The 19,949-nt window shown below is 41.1% G+C and overlaps 1 protein-coding gene across 2 annotated transcripts in view; it reads right to left on the bottom strand.

Annotated features, from left to right (window-relative positions):
* The window catches only part of odad3 (outer dynein arm docking complex subunit 3), a 32,463-nt gene that overhangs the window by 3,689 nt on the left and 8,825 nt on the right, over nucleotides 1-19,949 (bottom strand). The window contains exons 4-11 of one of the 2 annotated variants that reach the window (XR_010003900.1): nucleotides 18,169-18,348; nucleotides 14,306-14,407; nucleotides 12,547-12,672; nucleotides 10,226-10,348; nucleotides 6,642-6,794; nucleotides 2,155-2,315; nucleotides 1,786-1,942; nucleotides 1,205-1,356 (exon numbers count right to left, since the gene is read on the bottom strand). Coding sequence is in view for 1 of the 2 variants with exons in the window: in XM_003216823.4 (XP_003216871.1) it covers nucleotides 1,205-1,360; nucleotides 1,786-1,942; nucleotides 2,155-2,315; nucleotides 6,642-6,794; nucleotides 10,226-10,348; nucleotides 12,547-12,672; nucleotides 14,306-14,407; nucleotides 18,169-18,348 (1,158 nt within the window). In the remaining variant the exon portion in view is untranslated. Of the gene's footprint in view, nucleotides 1-1,204; nucleotides 1,361-1,785; nucleotides 1,943-2,154; nucleotides 2,316-6,641; nucleotides 6,795-10,225; nucleotides 10,349-12,546; nucleotides 12,673-14,305; nucleotides 14,408-18,168; nucleotides 18,349-19,949 lie in introns of both variants that reach the window. The other variant, XM_003216823.4, reaches the window with a different exon arrangement.

Genomic DNA, 19,949 nt, shown 5'->3' on the forward strand with positions numbered 1-19,949 from the left:
TATTTATAATATGTTAAGCAAGCCAATCTATCAATAAGATGACTATTAAATCTTATTTTCAGAAGTATTACCTGTTCTATTTTAATTGGGTGACATTTTGCTTTGGTACTTGCTAGTACCATTTGATTTAATAAAAGAACCTTAATATTTCTTAATAACAGAGAACTGCCTTGATGACCTAGATATTTCTGTTTCTTTAATCTAGAACAGGAATCGGCATTTGTGAGGTTTTAAAGGGCTGAGAAGGCTGAACCACTACAAAAAATAAAATAAAAAATGTTCCCTTCTAAAATCATATTTTTAGGGTGTATGTGGCAATTTTAAGCCTAGAACATGCCATGTTTCACACTAGGGAATCAGTAGAAATCACTTCATGTTCACTATGCGTTTTTAAAATGTCATTCCCGAGCCTAAAATGGGCCAGAGTGCCAACAAAATGTGGCAAAAATGCCCCCATGTCTCCTAGGATGCATTGGATGGTTTGCGGGCCATCCTCTGCCTATCCTGGGTTATAAGATGTTAAAATGAATGTTGTGGGTATGTGTGTGTGTGTGTGACATTTTGCAAAACTAAAGAGAGGGAGATAAAGTGTTGATTGCTATTTGAAATTATGTTGGGCAGATATAGACAATTCTTGCATATCCACAATTCAAGAGGGATACTGACAAACTTAAACATGTCTAGAAGTTGACTAAAATGATCAAAGGCCTGGAGATCATGCCCTATGAGGAGCGGCTTAAAGAGCTGGGCATGTTTAGCCTTCAGAAGAAAAAGCTGAGAGGAGACATGATTGCCATATATAAATATCGGAAAGGATGTCATTAGGAAAGCATAGCAGGCTTGTTTTCTGCTGCCCTGGTGAGTAGGGCACGGAGCAATAGATTAAAATTCCAGAAAAGAAGGTTCCAGCTGAACATCAGGAAGAACTTCCTGCCTGCAAGAGCTGTTCAACAGTGGAACTCTCTGCCTCGGAGTGAGGTGGAGGCTCCTTCCTTAGAAGCTTTTAAACAGAGGCTGGATGACCGTTTGTCAGAGATGCTTTGATTATTGTTTTCCTCCCTGACTGGGGGTTGAACTGGATGGCCCTTGAGGTCTCTTCCAACTCCATGATTCTACGATTCTAGATCTGATAATTTGAAACTGAACTTAATGAAAATGGATTAATTTTGGGGAAATGGGGGAAGTTAGCTATCTCTGGACCCACCTCCACTTCTTCAATTCTCTTGAGAAGCTCCTGCTTGTCTCGGTCCTTGAGGAACTGCAGCAGATAGAGAAATTTCTCCTCGGTTTGGGCTAAGAGGTCAAGCACGTAGTCGGGGGCTTTCTCATCCAATTCAGTGGAAGCAAAGTGGCTATCTTCCTAGGTAAAAGAGAAAATGTTTACTAGCTCCTGGCCTTGTTTACTGGAGAAATAAATGTTGGGAGTGACAGGGAGAAAGGGAGGAGAACCCAGAAACCCTGCTTCTTAGTTTTTCCATCTTACAACCTATTATTTGGGTCAGAATAGAAACCAGGAGTCCTGTCTTGCAGCCCCTTCATCAACTATGTTATGGTCCGCATGAAAATTATTACATTTCCTTTCCTTTCTTCCCATACAAAGTGCCTCAGCCAGCTCCACACAATGCAGAGCCTCATGGAGGGGAACAACTCAGAGGTGCCATTAGGCCATACAGACCAGATGCTTCTGTTTCTGCCAGCATTAGTCTGGTTCATGGAATGCCTCTCTGACTGAGCTGCAAAGTGAGGGCAAATGGTTGCAGCAGGTAGATGAAATGGAACGCTCACCAGTTTGATATGTTGTACTTTGGAGGCCAAATGTTCCACTCCAGCCTTGGCATCCAGCAGAAAACGGTTCACTTTATCCAGTTCTTCTTGCGTTGCATTCTGCCTCTTTTCATCCCTCTTCTGGTATTCACACAATTCCTTCATCAGGTTCTCGGCCCTGGAGTGGATTTGAGATAAAAATCAAAATCCAGAAAAAGGTCATGAGGCCCAGATTGTAGTCATCCTAATTTCAACCATCATATCCTTCAAAGTTGGTTGGAGGAGGCAATAATTAGCCCATGCTGCATGACTAACAGCAGTTATACCTTGCTTTCCCCAGGTGTGCCAAAGTCAGTATCCCAAAGCAAGAACACTGAAGAACCAACTTACCCCACCTTCCGGGCCTCGCCTGAGTACTCTTCATGTTCGAATTCACGTTGCAATGCATTCTTCTCCTCTCTGAGCAGTACCTGGGATTTTTCATTATCATCCTTCATGTTTTCCAGTTGCTTGAAGGTTTCTTCTAGAGCCACAAAGCAGGCTATAACATCCTGTCAAGATAACATGAGGACTGAGAAAAATGTAAGCCCTGAAGGATCTTACCAGTCACAGTTATTAGGTCCCCATCCCATAATGTCCAGTAAGTGGAACCACGATAATGCCTAGCTCTCCTTGGCCACCAGGTAGACCAAATGCCCATTCTTACAGCTCAAGCAGATCTAATGGAATGGATAGTGACCACCAGTTCAAGAATAAGTGGTATACAGCTGAGACAATGGCTGAAGCAAGGGTCTGCAAATGTAATGTATGGTAGAAAGGATTGTGGGGGTGGTAGCACATGGAGTATTCTTTTAGTTAAGAGTGCTTCCAGTGTTGTGAACAGGGTGTTATGAAAAGCTCTGGAAAGCTTAAGAGTCTGGGCAAATATTATGTGGTGGCAGACAATTGCCAGTATCATGGGCCAATATAAAGATATTTTGAACATAACAGAATCAGTTATCTTGTGGCTCGCCTCACTTGATCAAACATAGTAAAGATTGATCCAGACACCATCCTAACAGAAAGTGCTATGTTTGTGGCACTGAATATTGCAGAAGAGCAGCTTTTTAATGGAGAGACATGGCTCCCAACTAGAAGCCAAGGAGAGCAGCTGAACAAGTATTTTATTCAGAATACACAATAGGTGAAACCTGATTTTCATGAATTTCACCACCCAGCCAAGATTTCTTGGTTCAGCTGATTCAGCTGTGCCACACAAAAACAGATCCGGGTGTCATGCCCTTGGCCTTTTGCCCTCCATGTGCCCACTTATATGAGTGCCCTGAAGCCATACTAATGGCTGATTCCTGTCAGCTCTGCCTCCTGCCAGGAAGCAACAATTGATTCAGCAGATATAACTTGGCTGCAAGCCTATGCCTGCTGCTGGCACAGCAGCATTCCTGTTGAGGACACAGATAGACAGGCCCAGCTAGAGACATAAAAGGACCTGCAATTTCCCAAGAGTGACTTTTATTACCAGGCTGAGTAGGATTGGGCAGGAGGGGCACTTTCAGAAACTCAAGTACAAGCTTCATTCACAACCAGATCCCAAACAGATGTCAAAAGGCCAAGGCCATGACCAAAACTGACTCCTTTTCCAGGACAAGAGCAAATTTTATGGAAATCAGAAGGTGACAGTTTGCTACAGAGGGGACTATAAAATTTTGATTGGCTAGCAGCTCCTGGTGCATAGAAAGCAAGTTTTGTAGTCACAGATGAATGATCAGTGCCCTGAGCAACTATAGATTTGTGGCGTCAAGGGTGTACCAGCAGGCAACAGTCATGAGATTTGCTGGGGCTGCTGAAAAATCAGACTGAGAATCAATCAACGCTGATTAAGAGAAAGGAAAGATGCCCAGAAAATGCCTTCTCCCACTTTGCATTGGGCAGCTACATTTACTTCTATTCAGATCACTTCACATGTCAATTCTATTTGTTGTTCTCCTGTCAGATTACTCCAGATTGCAGCAAAACCCTCCCTACCTTCTATCCCACTTCAAAGGAGACTGAGCAAGAATTTACAATTCCATATTCTGAGTAGGTGGCATTTTGTTTTTAATGGAGAATCCTGTTTTTTTTTTAAAAAATGTGTCAAAAGCAATTTGTAAACCTACTGCAAGTCGCTTCTGGTGTGAGAGAATTGGCCGTCTACAGAGACATTGCCCGGGGATGCCTAGATGAGTTACCATCCTGCTGGGAGGCTTCTCTCATGTCCCTGCAAGCTAGAGCTCACCCTGTCTCACGGATATGAACCAGCAACTTTCATCCTAGGGGTGAATTGGGCAACTGGATTCATGACACTGTGATAGAAGGACCCTTCCCTTTCCTCAAGAACAGCCTGCCCTTCTTCCAGAATTTGTGGGTACAAACAGGAAGGTCATTTTAAGACAATTTGTAAAGACCTTTTACAGAACTGATATTGTGGGAACATTAGCTGCTTTTTCTCCTTAAAAGCAGGTGGACAGCCCTGTCCAAAGTATGTGGACTCAGAAGTAAGTAAGTACTTCTAGAATTTACTTCCAAATATGCATATGCAGAATAGGAGTTTTAATACTACATTAGGCCTGATTGTCAGGACACTGCTTTGGTGAAGGCAAAGCAGGTCAGATATCTTTTCTGAGACATCCCGCTTCAATTTCTGATCTTGCTCGCCTTATCCATGGTTCTGGTGATTAATGTTTGTTTTGAAACATTTTAATGGCTGTTTTTATATTCTGCTGTTTTTAATTGTTTAATCAGATTGTTATGTATGTATTATGTTTTTGAATTTTTGAACAAGCAATGCATGGAAGTGGAAGAAGACAATAGGATAGGAAGGACATGAGATCTCTTCCAGATAATCAGAAACTTTGGAGGCAAAAATGGGCGTGATCAAAAACAAAGATGGCAGGGACCTAACAGAAGCTGAAGAGATCAAGAATAGGTGACGAGAATATACAGAAGATCTGTATAGGAAGGATAATAATATAGAGGATAGCTTTGACGGTGTGGTGAGTGAATTAGAACCAGACATCCTGAGGAGTGAGGTTGAATGGGCCTTAAGAAGCATTACTAACAACAAGGCAGCAGGAGACGACGGGATCCCAGCTGAGCTGTTTAAAATCTTAGAAGGTGATGCTGTCAAGGTGATGCATGCCATATGCCAGCAAATATGGAAAACACAAGATTGGCCATCAGATTGGAAAAAATCCATTTATATCCCCATACCAAAAAAGGGAAACGCTAAAGAATGCTCAAACTTCCGTACAGTGGCACTTAACTCCCATGCCAGTAAGGTAATGCTCAAGATCCTACAAGGCAGACTCCAGCAATACATGGAGCAAGAGTTGCCAGATGTCCAAGCTGGGTTTAGAAAAGGCAGAGGAACCAGAGACCAAATTGCCAATATCCACTGGATAATGGAAGAAGCCAGGGAGTTTCAGGAAAACATCTACTTCTGCTTTATTGACTATTCTAAAGCCTTTAACTGTGTGGATCATAATAAACTATGGCATGTTCTTGGTGGTATGGGGATACCAAGTCACCTTGTCTGTCTCCTGAGAAATCTGTACAAAGACCAAGTAGCCACAGTAAGAACAGACCACGGAACAACAGACTGGTTCAAGATTGGGAAAGGAGTACGGCAGGGCTGCATACTTTCACCCTCCCTATTCAATTTGTACGCAGAACACATCATGCGACATGTGGGGCTTGAGGAATCCAAGGCCGGAGCTAAAACTGCTGGAAGAAACATTAACAACCTTAGGTATGCAGATGATACCACTCTGATGGCCGAAAGTGAGGAAGAGCTGAGGAGCCTTATCACCAAGGTGAAAGAAGAAAGTGCAAAAGCTGGGTTGCAGTTAAACGTCAAGAAAACCAAGTTCATGGCAACTACACCTATTGATAACTGGCAAATAGAGGGAGAAAACGTGGAGGCAGTGACAGACTTTATATTTCTTGGTGCAAAGATCACTGCAGATGCAGACTGCAGCCAGGAAATCAGAAGATGTTTACTTCTTGGGAGGAGAGCAATGGCCAACCTTGACAAAATAGTGAAGAGCAGAGACATCACACTGGCAACGAAGGTCCGCATAGTCAAAGCAATGGTATTCCCCATAGTAACCTATGGATGCGAGAGCTGGACCATAAGGAAGGCTGAGTGAAGGAAGATAGACGCTTTTGAACTCTGGTGCTGGAGAAAAATCCTGAGAGTGCCTTGGACCGCAAGAAGATCCAACCAGTCCATCCTCCAGGAAATAATGCCCGGCTGCTCACTGGAGGGAAGGATATTAGAGGCAAAGCTGAAGTATTTTGGCCATATCATGAGGAGACAGGAAAGCTTGGAAAAGATCACGATGCTGGGGAAAATGGAAGGAAAAAGGAAGAGAGGCCGACCAAGGGCAAGATGGATGGACGGTATCCTTGAAGTGACTGGGTTGACCTTGAAGGAACTGGGGGTGGTGACGGCCGACAGGGAGCTCTGGCGTGGACTGGTCCATGAGGTCACGAAGAGTCGGAGGCGACTAAATGACTGAGCAGCAGCATGTTTTTGAATGTGCCTTTAGTTGTACTGGGCTTGGTACTGCTTGTAAGCCACTTGGAGTCCTTTTAGGGAGATGGTGGCAGGATATAAAAATAAAGCTATTATCATCATCATCATCATCATCATATTCATCATCATCATATTCATCCTGTTCGCCATAGCAATGCTCCAATGGACAACAGACTGAGAAATCAGCATCTCATTCTGGAAGTGACTGGGAGTGTGATGCTGGCTGTAATCTAATATCTTCTGCACATGAGACAAGGATTCAACAGGGAAGAGGCATAGGAATAGATGGGGGAAAAGCTTTTACATCTGCGTCTGCAACGCCAGTTGTGGCTCGAATCTTCTCAAAGGCCTCTGATGCAGTGAACAAGGCTTGTTTGTTCTTCAGGATGCTTGCTTTTCCCTGCATGGGCTCTCTGCGCAGCTCTTCAGCTCCAAATGGGACATGATCCTTTTGAGACTGAAAGAGAAAATGAAACACTTTAACAAGTAACTGTTTTAAAATAGGAGGTGGGGAAAGTGCAACCTGCAATTGCACGTGGATCTAGAGGCTGTTTTGGCAGCACCCAAGATGCACCCCCTTCTTCCTCAAATGCCTCCCACATCCTTCCACCATGGAATGTTTTAAAACCAGTGTGACTTTTTTTCAAAACTGAAATTGACTTCCATTTCACTTCCTGATGTGAAGTTGGGGGGGGGGGGGGGGGAGGCGGCGGCAAAATTATTATAAGTTTTAAAAAACAGGTTGATCATGTGAGGTATGTTCCATCTTTGAACTTTGGTAAAAGGTTTATGCCTACAAGGCTTGCCTACAAGGCTTGCCAGAGTGAAAACTGGAGACGACTCCTGTAACTTTAAAATTTGATCACAAAAGAGGGTTTCAGCAGGTGTTGCTTGTTACCTGGTTGCCAACATTCTCCCTTGCCTTTAACTGTACAGGAGCCCTATCCAGCATTTACCTTGGCAGACCTCAGGTATTTATCTAGCTATTTTAGCCTACTGATGTAATGTTTTCCTGTACAAATGGCTCAGTCATCAGGAGCAGCTCCAAGTTGGTAGATTTGACTTCTCTCTCATTGTGGAATATCTACTGTCTAGATGAGAGCTTCCTAAACTTTTCCAACCTGTGAGCCCTTTTTGTGCAAGAAAGTTTTATATGACCCTGGGTATATAAAAAATACGTATACAAATTTAACTTTTTTGGAATATTGGATGATTAAATCCATAAATATAGAGGACCAGCTGTACCAGAGCAAAACAATTAGTGCACACCTAAGTTCTGAGTACATAAAAACCAAACCCCTTAAGTAAAATACAGAGGCCCCCAGCATCTGCTATGGTTTGGTTCCAGAAACCACAGATACCAAAACCAATGGATTTATACTGCAGATAAAATAAGTGGATGCTCAAATCCCACAACATACAAAGGTGCAGTAAAACGACGTCCCATATATAAAATGACAAAGTCGACATTTGCTCTCTCGCTGTCCCATCCTATTGCAAGCCATACTCTGCAAGTAAATAAAGGTAACAAAAAGAAATCAGATTTTCTTCAAGCAAGGGGATGCAGTTGCACTGAACTAAGGGGACGCCATTTGTGGCTGGGACCCACACTATAAAAAGCTCTGGCCTAGATTCCCTTTTAATCACTCTATTATGACCACTTGTGCTTATGTTCTAGATAACTGGTGGGGTGCAGAAAACTCAATTGTATTCCAAAGTACAGATGATACCAACCAAAATTTACAGGGCATAGTTGGTCTGGTGTGGAGGAAAATCAAGAAACGTGCAAGGATTACTTTTACATTTCATACACATTAGCAAAAGGCCCTGAATAATCCAACCATGGAGCTCCAAAAATCAACTAATCCCATTTCTCTGCCATGGGAGAAACCTCAATGGATTTAATGGCACTGCCATTAGAGCAACTTCATTTCCAATTAATCAAGTCACCCCAATTAAAGCCTGCCTCAGAAAGAAAGAAACAAAACTGGCTCTCATATTAAGTGGGTGAGGGGGAACTTCCAAGACTCTGGAAGCGGAGAATAAGGATTTGCAGAGGGAGGGAGTGAAGACCAATCCACTGGGCCACCACCTCTAAAGAAAGTATGATGGCTAATAGAAGGGCAAATGAATGTGGGTAAGAAACAGGTCTGAGACAAAGGATCTAGGAAGGCCGTGTCCTAGTTAGAGAGTTGCTTCCAGTTATTATGGACAGTGTGAAAGGACCAAAGTACAGGAAATGGAAAGGCTGAAATGGCTGGAATTATTATTCCATGTTTCTGAAAGGAAGAAATCCTTTTATAACATTCCATTAAAGAAGTGGTTCTCAACTTGTGAGTCCCCTGATGTTTTGGCCTTCAACTCCCAGAAATCCTAACAGCTGGTAAACTGGCTGGGATTTCTGAGAGTTGTAACCCAAAACACCTGGGGACCCACAGGTTGAGAACCACTGTATTAAAGCTAATGAATGACTTTTTGTTTTAGGCCTTTTTATCAGAGCTGAACCTTTCTCCTTTGTTTTTAGGGTTTGAGTTGTAATAGAAGAAGGAGATTAAGGACATAAGAGTCAGGGCCAAAACAAAGTAGCTGTGGTTCAATGGAATTCAGCTCAATTTTACATATGGCTGCTTGGGAATAAACCCAAGTCCAAACACAGGTCAGAAAGTATTTAAAACCTGTGTAGAAAAGCACTAGGTTTAATGTTTAAATCCCTTCAAATCTCCTTTTGTCTTGTTTTATCTGAGGGAATCACAGCAGGGTTTCAGCCTGCCTTTATCAGTGAGCAGGAACATCCTCCCTGTTGACTTTGATCACTGATTGGAAATAAATCAGCCCTGGAGGGAAAAGAGACTAGAAAAAGACTGTGGGTCAGACAGGCAACTCCTTCAAAACACTGGGCCTTAGAGCTAGAATTTTTCTGTTCTTCAGAGCCTGTGGACAGAATTCAACATTCTATGAATGTAAGTTTTCATTCTGAAAGACAAAAAGGTTTGTAGCCTGTCTGAATTCAGGTTGAATGATATTGGCAAAATCTCCAGTGCTAGCAGATATGTATGACAAAACGATGTTACACAGGTTTTCCAGGTGCTATAGGAGTCTCAGTACCTTCCATAGCTCTTTCTGTGATGTAATGTAACACGGCTAAAGGTCATTTCACAAGCATTTCCGATAAGCGAGACCCAATCTGTAATGGGAACTTTTCCTAAGGCAAACTGTAATATGGGATATGTGATTTTCATTGGGAGAATGGTTAAGGAAGGAAGGGTTAAACCTGAACTTAGATTTCTGTGTTATGGTCTTCATGGAAATGTGATGCGGGCACTAGTAGTCACTTTAAATTTATCCTATAATAGTCACTTAAACACTATTCTGCTAAAGAGTTATTAAGCCTTATCTCTTGTGTCTCAAGGTAGTTAGTATCGAAACAAATATAAATATTTAGGTGCATTTACACTAAAGCATTAGTGGAGTTTGACACCACTTTAACTGCCTAAGCTTACTGTAAAACTACAAGTAGTTTCATAGGAGTTTTTTTTAGCCTTCTTTGCTGAAGAGGGCTGGTGCCTCAACAAACTACAACTCCCATGATTCCACAGCATTGAACCATGACAGTTAAAGTGGTATCAAACTGCACTCATTCTATAGTGTAGATGCATTCTTTGTGCATGCTCACATACGTGTGTTAAAGGAGGAATAGCACAGAAAATATCCCCTTGAAAAGTGCTTGGAAAAATTACTTTCTTGGACTACAGCTCCCAGAATCTCTCAGTCAACACAACCATTGGATCTGTGAGCTGTAATCCAAAAAAGTCAAATTGTAAAACTCTGCTGTCAACCTGTAGCCAGCCGGAAGAGAAAGAATGGGCAAAGCAGATGATCCTACAATACCCGTTTTTCTGTACGCTCATTCTGTGCTCTTTTTTCTTCTATCAGCTTTTTGAGGTCCTTCAGCTTCTTATCACGGGCCTTTCGTTCTCCATAAATGTTTTCCTCTTGAATTTGGAGCTGCTCCTGCAGTTGCAAGGAAAAGAGAAGGTGACATACTTGACAGCTCTAAACTGGGGCATATTGTAAGCATTTGTGTTACTCTCAGGTATTGTTTGGACAACCAGATAAGCCTGCAGAGGTGGTGAGACACTAGCCTAGGTTTCTGTGAGTGCCAGATCGTTCTGCTTCCTGAAAACTCCTTCCTAATAGTTTTTCACTAAGATACCAGGCTCTACTGTTTTCCTGTTGTAAATATGTCCCACTTGCTATTTGGCTCATTATGGTCATGTGAGACACAAGCAAGAGTTCCTGGTCTGTGAACTGCTCAGAATACAAAATGTTTCAGCTTTTATTTTATGCATTTTAACAGAAATTCTGTCTAATATGATAAAGTTTTAATAATTATCTCTACAAAAAAAAGCTTAAACCTAAATTAGCCATTTATTTTGGGGGAAAAGATCTATTTCTATTAGACATTCCATACAGAAATTGCTTGGAAGTCCATCAGTCCTTGGTGCTTTGTCTTATATTTATTTACCTTATTTATATCCCACCTTTCTCTGCTCCAAGGGGGAGAATAATAACAGTCATTATTTCTGTAATGATGATGAGTTAATTTAGAATACTAATTTTAAATAATGTTTTATAAAGCTTATTGTTTAATTTTTTTATTCGTGCTTTGGTTTATTTTGTTTTGTCTTATATTGATCTGATGTGTTGTTTTGTTTATTTTTTATTTCCTATGTATTTTTATTGTATTTATTCATGTTGTAAGCCTTGAGTCCCTTCACCCTGAGTCCCTTTGGACAGGATATAAATAAAGTTTATTATTATTATTATTATTATTATTATTATTATTATTATTATTATTATTATTATTTTGAAGACCTTTATGCTCTTTTGATTTTTTTTATTTTTATAAAATGTATATTTTCTAAGCATGTCCCCATCAGCACTGACCATTTAATAAAGTTTGCAGTAGTGGCTAGATAATATATTCTGCAAAAGTGGTGCAACGTGCTTTAAGGACTTTAAACACATAAGCAAAGTTGGGGGCAGTCTGAAAGAAAGCCCTTTATGTGCAACATTGAGCTCCAATATAAATCATATTGTGGAGCAAAATTGGTCCCACAGAATGCAAATAACTGTACAGGCACTGGAAGTGCTCTGCTGATGCGTGCACACACATTCCAGTGGTGGGGCATTTATAAAATATATTTTCCATGGATGTTAAGCCACAGATACTGCAGATTCTGGAACTGGTTCAAGGTCAGTCTCCATGATTTGTGTAATCACCACCCGGACCTCAAACCAGTTGCATTATTTCCTATGTAATAATCCACACAATGAAACTGGTTTCAGTACTGGTTTGAAATTGACCTAAATCGTCAGCGTAAATGTGCCGTGCTTTTCAATACTTTTTATTGGGGGCATTCTGTTTTATCAAAAATTTTCATAGAGGTTTCAAGTGGTTTAATACAAATCATCCATTGTGACTTTGAAGGTTCATAGTATTTGTGTTATTCACATAACATTTATTTCTGCAGATCCCCAGCTTTGTCATTTGATCCTGGTTAACTGGTCTGTTTCAATTCAAAATAGGTCCTGGCCCCTTTGTTGGTTGGCATCATGTAGCTTTAGCACTTTAGGTGTTAATTACTTGGTTTCTCAACTGTAGCTTTTATGAATGAATTGCTTTCCTTTGGACTTACAACCATCAAAGTCTGGCGCTGTCAACCCCACCTCTGATTTCTCTGGGATTCTCCAAAACCTTTCCCTGGGTATCTGAAAACATTTCTTCTCTCAAAGCATCAAAAAAACTCTGTCATCTTCACTACCTTTTTACCATGTTGTTGCTCTTATCCTTCAAGACGTTTTGATTGAGGGTGACACAAGAGGGTGACACTTATCACAAGATTTTCTTGTCAAGATTTATTCAGATTGAGAGAATGGCACTTGCTCAACATCACCATAGTCAAGTGGGGACGAAGACTCAAGAGTTTTAGTGTACAGCATGTTGGCTCTCTCTATTTTTTTACCGCATGCCCCAGATACACACTATCCATTGCCATTGCCAGCACATTCAGCATTGTTTCACCTATTGTTGGATCATTCTGAACCTCACTTTACCTCCTGCCACAAGATGCTGGACAGAGCTATCCCATATCACATGTCCACTACTCTTCCTTCATATGGTATCCCATCCCATCAGATGCCTTTACCCTAGTTGTATTGCGGGCATCTTGTGCTTCAATCTCCACGCTTTCCAGCTCTTTGAATTCATGTTGCAGGTGTGAGATCTCAGCTTGCAGGGCATCCAGCTTGTTCTGGAAGTGGAGGCTCTTCTCCTAGAAGTAGGAGAAAGGATCTCAGAATGAATGGTAGAGCTTGAAGCCTTGCTCAATTACAGCAGCAGGACAACAACAACAACAAAAATAAACTCTGGGTTGTGTAACTCTCTTAAGGGTTCCTTTCAGAGCTGAGCCTGGATACACTTCAAAACGGCTCAAAGTATTTGTTTGGAATTGAGACTAGTATCACTTGTGAACAATTTGATTCCTTAATGAAAAAATTACTGCAGCTGATATTTTACAGCAAGTCCCTCCACTTATTCAGCACATGGCTACCCAAGGTACCTAAGTGCCCAGCCTATCCCGGGACCAAAAGGCACAGTGTTTTTAGGCTGGTACACGCTTCCGCCACCGCCACAGTGAGACTGAGGCCCCTTTGTACACAGCTGTATAAAATCCAGATTATCTGCTTTGAACTGAATTATATGGCAGTGTAGACTCAGATAATACAGATAAAGTGGATCATCTGCTTTGATAATCTGGATTATATGGCAGTGTAGAAGGGACCTAAGATTCTTACAAGAAAGCACATGAGGTCATTTAAAGGTAAAGGTTTCCCCTGACGTTAAGTCCAGTCATGCCTGACTCTGGGGGTTGGTGCTCATCTCCATTTCTAAGCCGAAGAGCCGGCGTTGTCTGTAGACACCTCCAAGGTCAGATGGCCGGCATGACTGCATTGAGCGCTGTTACCTTCCCGCCGGAGCGGTATCTATTGATCTACTCATGCTTGCATGTTTTCGAACTGCTAGGTTGGCATGTTGTCATTATTATTCCTATTACCTTTATTTATACCCCACTTTTTCTCTCCATAGCTCAAAGCGTGTTTAGTTTTTTTCCTTATCTCTGCCAAGGTTAATAGTGAGGCTTAACTCTTAACAAGTGCTTAAACTGTTGAAAATGACAACCTTCTTCAAGCCTTCTCTAGTAATGTTTATCTATGATCCTGTTGCTTACTGTTGCCTGTATGTATGTTCTGGTATGCAGCTTCATTTACTCTATGGTTTCTGAACACATGAAGGTTGTGAGTAAACCAAAAATGTTATTTTTATCAGTCTATTTCATTTTTGTCTCTTGAGTGCCTGATATAAAACAAGTTGTTTTATATATTTGGGCCCTGAAAAACACTTCTAAAGTTCTGCTGTTTTATGCACTGGCAAATCTTTGTTTTCCTAACAGATCAGAGATAACAGGTTATTCAGTGTAACATTGCCTTGCATAATTATATCTGAGAAGAAGATTCTACTCTAAAGGGGTTTTGGCTCTTCTCTGAAAGGTCATGCTTTTCTATAAAAGTTGTGATCTTTTTTCCAAAAAGGTTATAAATGCCCTTTCCAAAATAAACCACCCCTTCTGCATCACTGGAGAGCTGTCTAATGGCTATCTATTACACTCTTCATATACCACAAAAAACCCACTTCATGCCAAATCTCATTCACTATACAGCCTTTAATGCAGACCTTGGTTCAGTGAGCATTTGATCTAATCCTAAACCCGCATTGCCATCTCTTGGAAGTTGCAAATTGGTTGGCAATGTAACGGCATGTGCTGAAATATCCCTTCCTTTCTCCAAGGTGGTAGGTGGCAGGCAATTTCCTCTCAGCAACTGCCTGTAAGTGGATCACTGTCTCACCTGCATGTGTGCCTTGAGTTTCTGGTACATGCTGGTGATGCGTACAGCCTCGTCATTCTTGAACCGAGCTTTTTCCAGGCGGTTTTCCAGCATACGCAGTATCTGAACAGGAACAAAACAAACTGAAGTAGGAGCCAAAATCTATTTGAGTTTAAAGATATCCCTGCTCTATCTAATCTAAAGGGCTTCTGTGCACAGGAATTAGATCTTTCAGACAGATTTGAGACTAGCAACCACACCAAATGATCTGGAACTGAATGGGAGTTTCGCCAATGTTTTTCTCAGGGCCCTTCCACACAGTAATTTAACCAAGAATATCAAGGCAGAAAATTCCACAATATTTTTTTGAACTGCGTTATCTGAGTCCACACTGCCAGTTCAAAGCAGAAAATGTGGGATTTTATTCAGTAGTGTGGAAAGAGCCTCATTTGCAGAGATTTTTCAGACAGCAAAGAACACTAGTGGTTTGTTCCTTGTTTAAAAAAAGAAATGATGGATCTGGCCAGGGAGCACCCAATGGATCTGCTTCCAGAGCGAAGTAAATCCTCTCTGGATTTTACCATTATTCCTGACTATTGCTTCAATACATAACGTGAGTCTAGCTTCGTCAGTAAGAAAAGCTAACTATTGACCTTAAGAAAATCTGTGCTGGCTATCAGGATGATGATGAGTGGGAAAGTGGCCTGGATGCAAATATGACTTTCACATTTTAGACAAAAAACACTGAATGAGGATTCAAGGATTAAGTTCATCAAAACCACTCATTTCCTATGCTTCCTACACATGCATTATTTGGCAAGCTGAAGGCACTGTAGCTCTGTCCCTTTTTGGGGCAAGTTTTGAGCTGCAACTTCTCATTTGTTAATACACATAGTTTCAGGAGTGGGTTGAGTCCTGCATAATGGGAGAAGGAAAATGCTGTTTAAAACAGCTATTTTTAAAAAATGGAAAGATAGAAAAAAACAGCATGCCTTAGAAGATAAGAGTGCAAGAAAAAGGTTGGACATTTCTTTAAAAATATATACTTTAGCATTTGAAAAATTAAGAATGATATTCTTAAGCAATCTACAGACTCAGTGTGTAGTGCACAAACTTATGTGTTATTATAATATAATAATGCTGATTATAATCAATATGCTGATTAGACACAACACTAACATATGACTATAAAGTTATTAATGCTTCTAATGCTGGCTAGAGGATTTTTGAGATGTTAAAGAATGCTTATTTGATTTTTAGAATTAAAGCACACCTTTCTTCTTATATATAGGAATGGAAGCATACATTGTCAAATTTATTAAGCCTTGACTTGAGACATAATGTGAATATAGGAAACCAAATGAGAGAGCTCATTTTTCATCTAAATGCTGCTCTTGCAGATTTCCTGCAGTTCTGTCATGAGCTCTAGAAGGAACTAAAACAAAGATATTTTATATATGAAATGTATTTTATAGCACTGAATTACAGACCTTTCTCTGGTGCCAGATCCTGGTTCACTTGCAACCAAAATACATGAAACCCAGTCATTGGAAGTGGAGAATACAATTCATTGCTTTATGTAGAGATATATCTATTTAGTGCTCTTCTGTCTATTCAGGTGGATAAATCATTCTGATTTAAGTAATGAATGACTTAATTACTTTCCAGTTGGTACAATGCTACCAACTGGAAAGACATTAGTGTCAAATGGTCAAATTAAAGCTTAGGTGCCAGGAAACTGTGCTTTGTCCTTGATTTGGCAATCCACTCAATCTATCAATTACTCTTCTCTTTACCACAGATGAGTGTCCTTGTCTTCAAACAGAACTTGTGAGATCAAGGCTAATTTGTGACAGTTAAATGTAAGGTAGAATATATAACTATATAACCACCATAGGTAAAGGTTTCCCCTGATGTTAAGTCCAGTCATGTCTGACTCTGGGGGTTGGTGCTCATCTCCATTTCTAAGCTAAAGAGCCGGCATTGTCCGTAGACACCTCCAAGGTCATGTGGCTGGCATGACTGCATGGAGCGCCGTTACCTTCCCGCCTGAGTGGTACCTATTGATCTACTCACATTGGCATGTTTTCGAACTGCTAGGTTGGCAGAAGCTGGAGCTAACAGCGGGTGCTCACTCCGCTCCTGGGATTTAAACTTACGACCTTTTGGTCTGCAAGTTCAACAGCTCAGTGCTTTAACACCCTTCGCCACAGGGGCTCCATAACCACAATAAGGACAAGATTAATGGGCAGTAACATATTGCTGGCGTGGGGGAGAGGTTATTGTGCTTTGCATCCATAACTAGCCTTCAACAGCTGAGAACAAAAATGCACATTGTGTTAATCATATAATTACCAAGTCTATATTTGTCTTTTCTTTGATATATAGCAGCTACAGGAAAGGCTGGTCAGAATCTTAACTGCAGCAAAAGAGGACAGGAGACTTTTTGATTTTTTTGCCCTTCCAAAGTTGCGGTCAAGAGCAGTCTTCCTCTCCCATAGTTGCTGTCAGCTCTAAGAGGACAATGCTTTTTCAGAAGATGGTATTTCATTTAGAATAATGAGATCGGGATTGTCAGAATGATCTCCACTATGAAAATTAATCTCATTCTCCCCCACCTCAAAGCACTTGTGGCACTGAAATGGGAAACATACTCACAGGAAACAAGGAAAACAGACACTGACAAAGCACCACCCTTTTCTTGTAGTATATGCCATAAAATCTAAGTGACAAGTGGGCCCCTGAGGGATGAATTTGCATTTGTCTCTGTCTCTGTTCTATGTTATGGCATGGAATGTTTGCCTTATATGTGTAATGTGATCCGCCCTGAGTCCCCTTTGGGGTGAGAAGGGTGGAATATAAATACTGTAAATAAATAAAATAAAATGTGTGCATTCACGATCACTCTTGTCTCATTTTTGATCTCCTAAGGGCCATATCTGACCATTTTCTGGAAACTGAATGGCTATTTCAGGCCATTTGTATATTTGAAGGGGGGGGAGCAGATAGCAATTACAAGTAAAATTGCACCCCCTGGAGGCCTCTGAATGTGTGATATTCATTGATGGCTGAATTATTTTCCTTACTATGCTTACTTTACCCTATGCTAGTTGTGGAAAGATGGACAGTATCCTTGAAGTGACTGGCTTGACCTTGAAGGAACTGGGAGCAGCGACAGCCGACAGGGAGTTCTGGCGTGGACTGGTCCATGAGATCATGAAGAGTCGGAAACGACTCTATGACTGAGCAGCAGTTGTGGGATCTAAGATTTTCCAACCTCTGGGAGATGCTGTCACCCAACCATGGCCATTTACATCTCAAATTCCAGCCATGTAACTATAGCTGAAGACACATCTTATAGATGGATCATGCTTTACTACCCATAGATAAGCAATGGCTTCTAGTGGCTTAAGAAAAAATCCTTCTCTGAAAACCTTGCCTTTGATTTTGGCCTCATAAACAACCTGTGGGAATTGGCTAGGGAAATTAGAAAAACTTGTTCTTTATCTATAGTTGCCTTATCCAAGGCCAGAATAGCTAATGACCAGGAACCACGGGCACGGTAATCCACAGTATCTAGAAGGCACTACCTCAGGCTCCCTGAGTTTGCAAAAACCCATGGACATTTATAAAAGAAAAAAAATGTCAACAACAAAGATGCCTTGTAAGGAATAAGCAATGGTCCATGTGACTCACTAGGACTGATGTTCTTCTTAGGGTTTCAGATTAAACTGGGACTCTGTAAACAGTTCAGCTAAATTGGGACCCTGGTGGAAAGAAAAACTCAGCCTGACCCTACCTTGTGGGGGTTTAGACCTGAGAAAGAAAATCTCTTGTGGAGCATGTTGGCCTCCTTCTTCCCAGGGAATTCAGGGTTCTCTCACCTTGGCTTCTTCAAGGTCCCCTTCCTCCAGTGCATGCATTTCATTGATCTCTTGCTCCTTGGTACTGTATTGAAGCTGAAGCTCCTCCAGGTGCTGCTTCCGCATCTCTACTTGATACTTTAGCTGGTTTAACTGATTGACTGTCTCGCATAGCCGGTGATCAACAATCAGAATAGCACCCTTTGGAGCAGAGCAGAAGACTGAACACTTGTGCACACAGTGAATTCAATGAAGGTGATCTAGATCAAAACTTCTTAAACTATTTCCACTTACAACCCTTTATGCCCAATAAATACTGTATTCACTTGATATACATATATAATAGTTTTGAAAATCAAACATCAATAAAAATAAATAAGTGTTGGCAAGGCTTGATAAACAGTACAATTAAACTCTTTCAGCTATCACCTGGATAGACTGTGGTCAGAAATAAAAGATCTAATCAGCTAGTAAAGAGATTCAAGGTTTGTCTTCTCTTTTAGTCTCTTACACAATATTTATTTATACAACTTATATGCAGATTGCCACATATAAAGCAACACAACGACTAAAACATACTTCCATAAGGATAATAATAAAACTCAACAAGATACTAAGAGAACCACCAAAATTGATATAGATATGCATGCACAGACACACACACAATGGTCAACATTGGACATGATGACTAAACAGCATTTTATTGTAGCAGCAGGCTCGTTCAATTCTGTCCTTACAGTACACTATCAGGCTTGTAATGAAGATTTACAATGTCAATAACAACATTTCAACTTCTGAAGAAGTGGGCTGAAATCCACAAAAGTATATGCTAAAATTAATTTGGTGAATCTTAAGAGTGCCACATAATCCCTTTTTCCAAGTCTTAGAGCACTACACCATGCTAGCTCTAAACAGCTTTACCACTAGTTGATAATATACCAGGTGTTTATGGAACTCAATTTACACTTTAAATTTTTTACACACATTAATGATCAGGCAGATTCATATCAGAACAGATGGTATTTCAAATACTCTATTCTTAGCTAAATAGAAGTTCACGCAGAGTTCACGCAGAGGTGAGGAGAGGAAGCAGGAAGGCAGCTTGCTCCTTGGTTTGGGTAAGGCCTGTCTAAGATTTCCTTTAAAAACCTGAGAGCGTGCACTCTTTTCTTAGATTGCCTACTCTTTTCTTAGATAGCCTTAAAAACCTGTCTGTTGGACTCTTTACCTTTAAAAACCTGAGTCTGTGCTGATTCTTGAGTGTGGGCTAGCTGTAATTAAGGCTTGCTGCTCTGCTGTTGTTGGGAAGCTGAGGCAAGGCTATTGTTATTGAAAGTGTTGGCTTCCTGTTGAAGCTTTCTGAGCCAGCGTCGCTCGCGCCTGACTGTGATGTCTCATGGGCCTTGGAGTTCTGATCCCGGCGCCATTGTAGCTGATGAGGATGAAAACAGGGGATTTTTGCCGGCTCAGCAGGAGCCGGAATCTTTCCAGATGCCTGTTGTTGATGATTCTACCCGGAAGCCCATTAAGGAAGACCTTGAACAGGCCTTCTCCCCTGCCTCCCCTCCTTTTCCCAGGAAACAGTCCTATGCGGCGGGCCGGGGTGAGAAAGAGCAATTTCGGAGGAGCTTGAGATTAGCAGCTAAACAAGACATTAATTAGCCATATTCCCCTGGGAAACTCTAGGGAGGAACGCATCTGGAAGGAGATGTGTTTCGCTCTCCTTTCCCTTGGGAAAAGAAGCTCAGCCTGCTCTGCAGAGAAATGAAACCGAGTTAAAAGTGCCCAACATGAAGGATTCC

Source organism: Anolis carolinensis, chromosome 2 (assembly GCF_035594765.1).
Source record: "Anolis carolinensis isolate JA03-04 chromosome 2, rAnoCar3.1.pri, whole genome shotgun sequence".
NCBI lineage: Eukaryota > Metazoa > Chordata > Lepidosauria > Squamata > Dactyloidae > Anolis > Anolis carolinensis.